Raw genomic sequence first — 10763 nt, forward strand, 5'->3', positions numbered from 1 at the left:
TTACATTATTTTTCAGTTCCTAGAATCAAGATGAAGAAATGTTCAAGGAAAGGATCAGGTGTGTCAGTGAGAGCAATAAGATTGAGCAGCATCTCAACAGCAATTTATTTATTTGCTGCTGGTACTTTCATAGACTTCTGCTTATGGGACAAGCCATGCACGCTATGAAGTTTATCCTTCCCCAGCATAAGAATCAAAAGGAATCTCTCTTCTAGCTGTATGCTGCATAGACTATATCAGCAAGAGAAATTATAGTTCTTACAGTTAGTGTTGTATCTTACAAATCAAGAGGGAATCAGAATAAGCCGCAAATATGAGAGTCATTCAGACTTCCAATTTGGTCCAGGATGTTCCCCAAGCTCAGTTTAAACACATGCAACAACAACAACAGCTATGGGTTTGATGTACAGCTCTGTCAGACATGCTTCATACAGCTCAGCATTTAGAATTCCAATGTTATTTTCCAACTCACACAGCTGAAAGACTAGAGCTGCTAAAGAATGAAAACAGTCACTTTAAGAACAAAAATAAATAATTTAATGCACAATGACATTGTCAGATTACTCCTTTAAAAAACTAACAATATTAAAAAGAGAAAAACAATTTTCCATGACATATTTCTTACAAAACACTTCTTAAAATAAAAGTGTCCATCCAACAGTACTAACATTTATAAGGCTATAAATAAATGACAAGATATACTTCACTCACATGGTAGTGAATATGTTCCATTCCGCGTAAAATTAATGCTTAATTTTTATGTTGTAGCCAGTTATTGTCTGTAACTTTCATGCCACACTGGCCTACGTCGTTTGCTTCAGCACCTTCCTCCTCTTGGCACTGGTTGGCATCAGGTCTCTCATTAACAAGAACAACTATTTACTGCCTTATTAAGGCAAATACCTTACATCTGTTCATTTTAATCCCCAGTGCTGGGCAGGAACTATAATTAAGTGTATAGACTAGTCTCCAGATTTGCAAAAACAAGTCAAGCATCTGTCTATTCACTTGTAGCAGCAGATAACTGCAAAAATGTTAATTCTGCTAATTTGATCCTTTAAAGATTCCTGTGACATTCAGGTGTATTAGTGAACAAGACATGTCTCTTCATGCTGCTGTTACTGTCTTTTGTATTCCACATTGAAGAAGAGAAAAACAGAGTAAAGAGCACCTTATCCAAGGAGACTGTAGGAAGAACAAGGAAATCATGAGAGTTAAAGGATTCTTAAGAAGCTAGTGCAAAGGCCTTGCACGCAATTAAGGAATACAAATATATATATATATATATATATCTACACATACACACATATATATTTAGGTTTTCAGGCTGTTTTACAAGGAAAGAGCAACAAGGAAATGTGGCATATGGAGTTTGGAGGGAAAAAAAATTGAGTGGAAGTGTTGAGGATGAAGCTGTGCAGATAATTTTGCATAAGCCAAGAGAAGAAGAAAGGAGCCATGTGCAAGACTGCTTTTAAAGCTCATGCAGAGGATTCAGATTTAATCATAAGGCAGGACAAAGCAGAACTTTTAAAGTCAACAGAGCATGCATCAAATACATGATTTTTTCAAGGGTGAAATGGATTATTGAGATATAGAAGAAGGAGGTAGTGGTGTTACAACAATAAAACACTGTCATAAATATACCACATTTTCCATTTACAATATTGCATCACAGGCAGTATTTACAGGACAACAATTTCAGAAGTGTTTCTACCTAATGAATAGTTCCCTGCCCTGGGATTGCTTATAGATAGGGAATTCCCATCTCTTCTAGGTGGTGATGAAGATGAGGAATTTTTCCATAATTTCTCTGAAAGTTAAAACAGTACAATATTAATTTTTAAATGAAACTATAAATATTTATTTCAATGTATTCTTTCCTGTCTCTTTTCACGCTACTTTTTCTAAGAATCCTGTCAATACATAAGGAATAAAATGCTTCTAAAAATTGAAACTCATGACTTGCTGATCTCTTGTCCCTTGGTAAGAGTCCCAAGAAAAATCAATACGAGTTAATTGCAAACCTTACTTACCTACACTTCAGTGCTGAATTGTTAGCCTAGGATTATTCTAAAAGCACATAGGTGTGACTCAGTAACTTGGGATTGGGGGAGGCAGCTCCATGCATTGTTTTCAGTATAACTTCAAAGCTCATGGGACTTTTATACAGACATTCTCTATCAGGACAAATACAAATGCATTGGAATCACTATCTAGTCACTAATAGGCATTGGAATCACTGCCTAGAAAACTCCTGGAAGAATGAACATGTAAAAGTATTTCTCTGCATAATAAATTTTCCAAAAAACTACAGAAAGACAAAAATCAGGGGCCTTTTTTGTCCCTTGGATTAAATTGTTTTTTGTTAGCATTCAAAACCTAATGTACAATAAGGAGAAATATTTTCAATTATTTGTCTCCTCATTATGGTACACACACATACAAGGAGAACTTTTTTATATAGGTAAAATGCAATATTTGATCAGAAAAGTTTGGTTGGAGTCTAGCTGGTCTGATCACTATTCCCTTTCCCATCAGAGGACCAAACAGTGAGTCCCAGGTTTTAGGTTAAGCGTAACAACACTTTCTGAAAGCTATTTTAAAATGTTCTTAATACTGTTATGCAAATCATATATACTAATGAATCTTAATATCTCTCTAGAAATATTTCCCTCCTTTCCCATAAATACTTCTGCTGTTTGCAAAGAAACAGTTTCTCTAATGTGCAGCACTTACATGTGAGAGAAGTCAGGTTGAGCTTTAACCTGTCACATTCAGATGTCCCAGGATTAAGAGTATCTTCATCATAAATATTTTGACGTAAAATATTCCTTATAAAATCTGGGTTCATACTGTTTTCCATAAATCCCTCTGTTGATGGTGGTACAGAAAACACTAGCTGATAAATAACAGTGGAGCTTTCATTACTGAAAAACAAAGTCAAGGATTAACATCTTCAGGTTTCAACAGGATCTTTTTTTTTTTTTTTGAGAAGACTGACTTTTCGTATCAATCTTGGAATGGATTAACAAACCCCCCACATCTTTCCAAGAGAAGTGTTATGAAAGAAAACTGCCAAAGATGCCAGTTTCTGCCTCCCCCTCCCTTCTCAGAAACTGGGGACATACTTGGAGCCAGCCAGAGACATGTTTTCAAATGCCTGAGGGGCAATGGGACACGTGTTCTGATGGGATGTGGTTTTCAGCACTGGTGCTTCACAATAAGCTCCTGATAAGAGGTGTTGCAATATCCTGTGCATATTTTAGCTGGGAACCTGTAGGAAAGTTTGTTTTCCTGTTAGCAGTACCTGGGGCCACCCAGCTGGGCTCCTGACTCAGCTCTGGAGGGGACCACACAAACCAGTGAACTGGAGACTTCATTTTTTGACTACAATCCAACAGTTACCTTTTGTACTCACAGAATTCAAAACATTTTCAAAAAACAGTTGAATGGGGGAAAATAAAAGGAAATAAGAACTACAGCTTTGTACTCGACGCTCTAAATCATGAAGAGCACCCACAAGGCTGAAAGCTGGCATGCCCAAGGCTGGCTGGGCAAGGGAGCATATTCCTCCAGGGAGCAAAGTGCCCTCATGCCACGTTCCAACGTGGCTATTCCTCTGTCCTTGCTATCTCAAAGGACCTGGGACTTTGCAAAACTGCTTCCCTTGATTTTCTGCTGGCTTTCTAATTTCTTTTTGTGAGAGTTCTTTTTCAGAAGTCCTTGGGGAAGCTCTCTGTCTCCCCTTGCCTCTCTCCTATTTCTCCATGTCAGTAGAAATGTATATTCCTCCTGCCTTTGTCTCTTTTGGGAACAAAATTATTCTCTACTCCCCATGAATCCTGCTTTATTTATTTATGATTATTTAAAGTATATCAATCTTAAGTGCCTCCAGTAATCAATTTTCCTTTTAATAAATATCCTTGAATGTGTTTATTAAGGGCTGCAATTGGAATCAAACATAACAGAGGTGATACTTCACAGTAACAATTACATAATTTTAGCAGCATTTAACATTTCCACCAGAGGATCCTTTGACCAGTTTTCACTGCCTAAACACATAATTTTCCCCAAGCAACGTATTTTTCACAGATTTAAATATTGCACATGTTTACATAAGCACATGTATGTCTAATCAAGAAGCCTGTAATTTTCAGATAACTTTGGTGACAGAAATTGCTTACCTGAAAGAAATCACCTCAGCTGACCTAAAGTAACGTCCCAGAGCTGGAGATGAACTGTAGACCTCTGTTAGCTGAGAGAGAGAGAAAAAATTATGTTTCTTCTATCCAATCTCTTTTCTCCCCTCACAAAAAAAAAAAAAAAAAAAAAGCACAACAAATAAATTATTTCTACAAAGTGCTTTAAGGAGCATAAAAGCAGGTGCTGAAGGTCAAATAACAGCAAATATCTGCTCTGGAAAAGGTAGAGAGTAATTTAAATTTGACAGACAAGTTAATTGTGCATTTGAGTGATTGCTAACCTTAACACAATGGAGGCACTCAGGGTGAACTAAAAGTAGGTGCTCATGTTGCCATGTTGCTCTGATGTTGTTAGATTTGGGATTTAATTAGTACCAAAAGGCTCTTCTAACTCTTATTTCGTGGAAGGGAGGCTCTGTCCTGAGATTGCCTTCCCACCATGTCTAAAGGATCACTGCCATGTACACTGAGCTTGTTCCAGCTGTAACTCAGAGTGCTACTGGCTCAGCAGAAATCACAGCTATAAACCCAGGCTGTAATCATGCACTCATAAGAGCGTGCAGCACACAGGATTTTCAGCTCATATTATGCCTAGATTACTTTCACAGGCCTCTCCTAAATTATTCAATGATTCTATGAAACAGCTGAAGACTGTGTTTTAACAAATGGTCAGATTTAAGGGAAAAAATCTTTTTGTGCTTAAAAGTAGACAATTCTTTTTATTTTCCTAAACCACAGGTTTAAAAAGTACAACACATTTGTGGACTTGCAAATGACTGAGCTGCTATGCAGAGAAACAGATATTTCTTAAAAGTAAAACGCTGAAATTGTGTTGTAAGCAGAATCAACTTTGCCAAGGATCACATAAACACTTACCCTCTTAGTAATGTCCTCTGAGGAGAAGTGTGGGAGACCACAAATTACCTCCAATGTTCCTGAAAAATTGTGAAATTTTCCACTGCTTAATAGTTCATCAGGATCCCAGTAGTCATCCTCATCTATGTAAATATCTAACAATCAAAAGGAGATAGAAAAGGGGAGAAACAAGTTTCAGTTAGCTGAAGTATTGAAAAAAAACCCTCTTGGCTTTCTCTAGGGTGGCTTTCTCACAAATTTCCTAGGTAAGGACTGTCTGGGAAAGACAGAAAGTGGAAGTCACCTGAAAAAATTGACAGCACATGGAGGTCTATCATCCCCCTCCCTTAGCAAAAGTCATCTTCTCTGGGAGCCTGACAGGCAGTGACACCATGGGACCTAAGTCATCCTTGGCACCTGTTCCAACACTACAAACATGATTCCCATCCTCATATCCAAATCTCTCCTTGTGATATTTTCTCACTTAGCTACAAACTTAAATTCCCATCTGATCAGGATGCAAGTTACTTGCTGACTGTTAAAATAAAAGCATTTACAACAACTGCTGAACTACACCACCACCCTCTGCTGTCAGTATCCCAGCTTCTGCAGTTTACTGAAGGAGATTAAAGGATGTTATTGTTGTATTTGTGTTGTTTGTATTAGTGTAACCAAGAGTGACATACTTACTAGAATAAACATATAGGCTGATGAGAATGACCAGGAAGATCACTACAAATATTGTAGTTATAACCATCCATAGTTCACACTTCCAGAAAACTACATTCCTGCATGATTTCCAGGGATTTCTCTCCTCCTATAAAAGAGAAGAGTATATTGAACAATCAATTCAATAATTCAATTCAATTGAATAATCAAGTCAATTCAATAAGGTATAATTGAAATGAAAAATTAGGCAGGAAAAAATATCCAAGCATGTCTCTACTGTCCCATTTAGAAACAAAACTCCCACATGGATGGGAGAGCCTCACTGGTAAGCAATGCCCTACATCAGTGGTTCCCAGCCTTGACTACTGCTGCAGGAGAAAATGTAGACCTAGAGAAGGTAAAGGATTTTCATTTGACAGAGACCCTTCCTCTTTGTGCAGAATTTCCAACTCCTGAATGGGCCATAAAGCGAAAGTATTGCAAAGGTGATTTCTTGGCTCCATGGGTTTTTTCATTATGTGAATTAAATTTGCATATTCCACAAGCTCTCCTTTTAATGTTTGACATCTCTCCCAACTAAAAAGTGTCTCTGGAGGTATTTCCAAAACCATTCACCTCTGCAGCATTGATGATGTCAACCTGCATAGCTTCTGGGTGCCAGAACCCAAAGCAAAGGTAAATGATAATCAGTAGATACTATTGTATTAAACCTTCCATAAAATAATTGAGACTTTTATAGCTGACTTACTTTTTCTTTAGAAGATTGGAAACTTGGAGGCTATTGAGTGTATTTAACAGAGAGTTTAATGCAAATCTCACCTGTTCTATGAGGTCAAAAGAAAACTTCATTCGAAGTAATTGTGCATGTTTATATATTCATGTGGAAGAGAAAGGACAATGCCTTGCCTGTTATTTAATTTTTAATAAGATTGAAAACTATGACAGGAATTAGTCTTTTAATGAGTTAATCCAACAGGATGAATATTAAAAACAACAAAAAAGAGCAAGCTTAGGTGATGGCAAAACAGATAATTTAATCTGTTTTGTTGCACAGCCAGAAGAATCAGAAGACTGAAGCAAGGGCTTGAATCCATAAACAGACCATGCTATCTTTTTAATTACTCCTCTCCCTTTACCATAAAGGTGGTAGAAAACTCCGTGTCCTTATTGATATCAGTACCAGATAAGGAAAAGCACATGGTGTAGGTTGTCTGGACCACACACATGCAGATTGGCAGGAACCAGTTTCTGCTGGAGGCACTAACCCAGGTTTCCTTCCCTTTTGAACTTTCTAAGAACACAGAATAACAGAGAGGCTTTCACTGAATTCCACTGAATCAAGTAGTTGGCTAAAAGCTTTTGTGTGGGTGGTAGGAGAATAGGGAGAGAAAACAGGCACACAGAGAAAGATCTTACAAGAGAGATTCCTCCAGGAGCAGAGGCAGAAAAAGGGAAACACTCCCTGTAGACACCTCTGCACACAGAACTTTGCTCTGCTGGAGAATGAAAGGCAAACACTGAGAATGGTTTTGTTTGCAGCATGCTTTCAGCTGTGACCACATTTGCTTTTTTTAAATTTCATTTTAAAATTATTTTAGAAGTATGAATTTAAATTTAATAGTTAACACTAGCATATCGTTCTGTATTTTAGAAGTTCTTAGAAGCCAGTAACTACTGTCTAGAGTGCAACTATGAAATCATCCATAGCCTCATCAGTTGAGACAGGCAGCTGTCAAGCCCAAGTTTTGATTGAGCCACCACATGTTTAGACTATCAGAGAAACCAACTCTATCACACATAGCAAGCTGGCTGGATCCCAGGAAAACATTCAGCTCCACAACCAGTCCCACACCTTCTGAACTTTGCCCATAGGCTGGGGGGAAGAGACAGCAGCTGAGAAAGTCTCTTCCTGGTGGGCAGGGCAGCTGTGATTAGATTAACCTGCCAGCTGAGCAGAAAGCTCAGTCCGTATAGGATGGGAACCAGTTGCTGTGCTCAGCATAAAGAGAGCTCAAATGAAAACTCACCTCTAGAAAGGGGAAGGATAAACCCAAGGGTGAAGTTTCTCAAGAGAGTCAAGCAGATCTAGCTGACCCCTGCCTCTCCTCCCCCCTCTCCTGTTCCTCTTTGCACCCCTGGAGCATGTCCGACCCTGCAGTGAGCTGATTCACCTCATCAAACCACGGGAGATGTAGCTGACCCCTGATACCACAGAACAAAGTGGGAGTTTGCCTCTCCAGCAGAATGAATCCGCCACAAATATTGCTGCAGTGAGCCGTGTAATTCACTGTACAGCAGTCATGTGTGATTGTGTTATTGCTGTGAATTACTCTGTTCCATAGCTTTAAACTAAGGGACTAGGAGCTACCTCTTAGGATTCACGTGCTGATCTTAACTGAGGTTCTGGAGCATTCTATTAATACAAATTCATGGTTAGCAACTGAAAATTACCCAGAGATAAAGAGAATCCAGCATGCTCTGTTTGAGGACATCTTATTTTTGTTTGGCAGCACTGTTTCCTGGTTAACTTCTACTGAAAGAAAGTCTGGTTTTAAAACTAATTTCAACTTTTCTCTTTTTTGCTTTTGAGCCTAATCCCACCGATAGCACATGAAAAGAGAAAGCAAAACTCAGAAAATCAATTACAGTTTCAGTTCCTAAATTAAAGCTTAAATTTCCACTCTCATATTAGAATACTTCATTGATATATTAAAAAAAAAAAAAAAATACATTTCACGGGTTTTTAGCCTCTTTCCCTCAAACAACAAATTCAATCGCCCCTACAAAATATTCCTTCAAGTTGAGTAGTATTTCCCCCACAGTAAGGACCAAATGAAAAATGAAATTCCTACCTCTCTCGTTTGGCCATTTAGAGTCTTGTGGTGATCAGCGTTGCTTTCCTCTACATTATTTTCCTGTAATTCAATAGCCTCGTGCTCCTGAGCCGAGTTCATTGCTTCTGTCTCTGGAGAAGGTTCTTCGCGAGGACCTCTGTCTCTGAAGTGAGAACGGAGACAACTCATTTCCTTCTTGTTTCGGCTGCAATTATGGTCAGCGACAGCTCTGACACGAAGCTGGAAACAGGGAGAGTGCGGATGGCTTGCACAGGAGAGGTCTCAAAATATGTTAATTAGGGGAATTCCTTGGAAGAACAAATGAAGTCAGCTTGCAGAGAAAGGGAAGGCGGGGAAGTATCGATTTGTGCAGCCGTGAGAACTCTGGCTCTCTGCTGTGCAATACTCGGTTTTCCAGTTTGCCTACCTTCCTGTACCAGCCCTCAACAAGCAAGTGACTAAACCTTCAGCAATGCTGTCATTGCTGGGACGATTTTGAAAGAACCGGAGCGCTTTCTCTGCTGGAGTCAGCCAAAACAATAAAATGTTATTACTGTTATCCATGCAACCAAACAGATGTGGTGCTGAAAACTGAGTAAAAGTTCATAGAGCATTGCTTGCTAGGCTGGCACTCTGCCAACACTTGTAATTCGAGTCTTCCCCTGTAGTTAATAGAAAAATGAACACTAATGATCTTTGTGCTGTAGATTGTTCTCCCTCTAGCTATTATACTGCCTAAAATAATACCTGGTATTCAAGAACCATTAATGTCCTTTAACATACTACCCTAACACAAACCTGAGAACTGCTTTAAGGTAAAAAAAAAACAAGAACAAAGGACATAGCTAAAGACAAGAGAAAGATGGCCTTGAATTTCAACCTGTGCTCTACAGGACATGCTTTTATGAAACAACCGTGGTGATTTTGTCTGCACTAGCTTCCCACATGAGCTCTCATGCCCTTGGAGTCACTCACAACAGCTTACTGCAGCCAGGGGCTGGTTACAGCCCCAGCCTCCTCAATGTCCTTGATCCTACCTCCTCTTATTTCTCCTGTCCACACTCCATCCCCGTGTTTCTCCTTCCTCCCCGCAGAGCATCTCTCCCCTCTGAATTTAAAGGTCTGGGCGGATAGCTGGTAACCACACCCTTCTCACTCTTTTGTCCCAGCACAGGGAGTATCATGCATTAAGAGCCAAGCACAGCCTCTCCTCTTTCTCCTTTCCTACTGCCTGGCTGTCCACTCACAGCACCACTCCTTTTTCCTGCCCACAGCTCGGGGTGCTCTCCCCCCACCCACCATTTCAATTTTCTCTTTGAGCAACTCACCTTGGTTCTGCCACCAAGATGTCACATCACACCCATCCAGGCAAAGGCACTCCATGAAAATGAGCACATTTTAGGTTAATCCCACAAATAAAAAGAAATACAAATTATGTAACTAGAGGACTGATGGTGAAGCTGAGCAGTCATCAAGATCAGAACATGCATCTGGATCCACAAAATCTTACTTGGGACATCTTACACTAGAAAAGCCTTCATCTGATTCTCACTACTCCTGCTGGATGTCAGGTTCATTTATTTAATTTCTACTCACAGTAGACCTTCCTACTGGATTGTTTGAAACCAAACTGTTCCTCTAGGACAAAGAGATCTCACCGTGCAAAGGCCAAAATCCTCATTTTACTTTATATATTTGTGAAGAAGCTCCTTAGCTTCTTTCACAAAAGAAAGTCTTTCTTTCATCTGGAGGATCTAACTTCCACACTTGGTGCATTTCTTCCATGTGAAATACTGACCATTCTGACATGCTGCTGAGAAACTCTCAGAGAAAATGGGAAGTCAAGAAGTGAGCTGAACTTTCTAGGCCAGGCTTTTATCTAAAACAGAACCACAGGAAAGCTGTTTTCTTCTCTAGGCAGGATATTTCTGGTTTCAGCAAAAGGAAAAGCAACTGATGGCCTTAAATGTGCACTTTAGTAACAGGGGCACAGTTTAACAAAACCAGGAAAGTCCAAGGCACCAATGCAGATCTGATTACACCTGGGGTTTAGAGTTTCAGAGGCCCTCCAACAAATAAAACGTAGCCCCACGTAGATTTAGCATGTTTATTAAAAAGGAAGATGTGAGTAATTGAGTAGGCACTAAAGAAACAAACCTCCTAACATACAGGCTTTAAATATAGCTTGTGCTGTAAGCTT

The 10763-nt window shown here is 39.3% G+C and overlaps 1 protein-coding gene across 3 annotated transcripts; it reads right to left on the reverse strand.

Moving 5' to 3' along the window:
* Positions 1 to 280: 280 nt before the first annotated feature.
* Positions 281 to 10558, reverse strand: C2H3orf52 (chromosome 2 C3orf52 homolog). 3 transcript variants are annotated; one of them, XR_004417007.1, is made up of 7 exons: positions 8582 to 10558; positions 5751 to 5877; positions 5082 to 5215; positions 4188 to 4258; positions 2740 to 2930; positions 1718 to 1813; positions 281 to 1185 (listed from the first exon to the last, which is right to left on the reverse strand). XR_004417007.1 is itself a non-coding variant. In XM_033051328.1 (6 exons), coding segments are annotated over exons 1-6 (621 nt in total). In that variant the 5' UTR covers positions 8753 to 10558; the 3' UTR covers positions 281 to 1811. The 3 variants fall into 3 exon arrangements, 2 of the variants coding, with proteins under 2 accessions (XP_032907219.1, XP_032907218.1); XM_033051328.1 differs by having other exon boundaries at positions 281 to 1813; positions 5082 to 5140; XM_033051327.1 differs by having other exon boundaries at positions 281 to 1813.
* Positions 10559 to 10763: the final 205 nt, after the last annotated feature.

Source organism: Catharus ustulatus, chromosome 2, assembly GCF_009819885.2.
Source record: "Catharus ustulatus isolate bCatUst1 chromosome 2, bCatUst1.pri.v2, whole genome shotgun sequence".
NCBI lineage: Eukaryota > Metazoa > Chordata > Aves > Passeriformes > Turdidae > Catharus > Catharus ustulatus.

Excerpts from the sequence above, each read along its gene's own strand:
- C2H3orf52 (XM_033051327.1), bottom strand. The coding sequence starts at position 8,752 with ATGAGTTGTCTCCGTTCTCACTTCAGAGACAGAGGTCCTCGCGAAGAA. Across the intron at positions 4,259-5,081 it reads CAGAGGACATTACTAAGAGG|CTAACAGAGGTCTACAGTTC; the intron begins GTAAGTGTTTAT and ends TCTCTCTCTCAG. Across the intron at positions 2,931-4,187 it reads GCTGAGGTGATTTCTTTCAG|TAATGAAAGCTCCACTGTTA; the intron begins GTAAGCAATTTC and ends TTTGTTTTTCAG.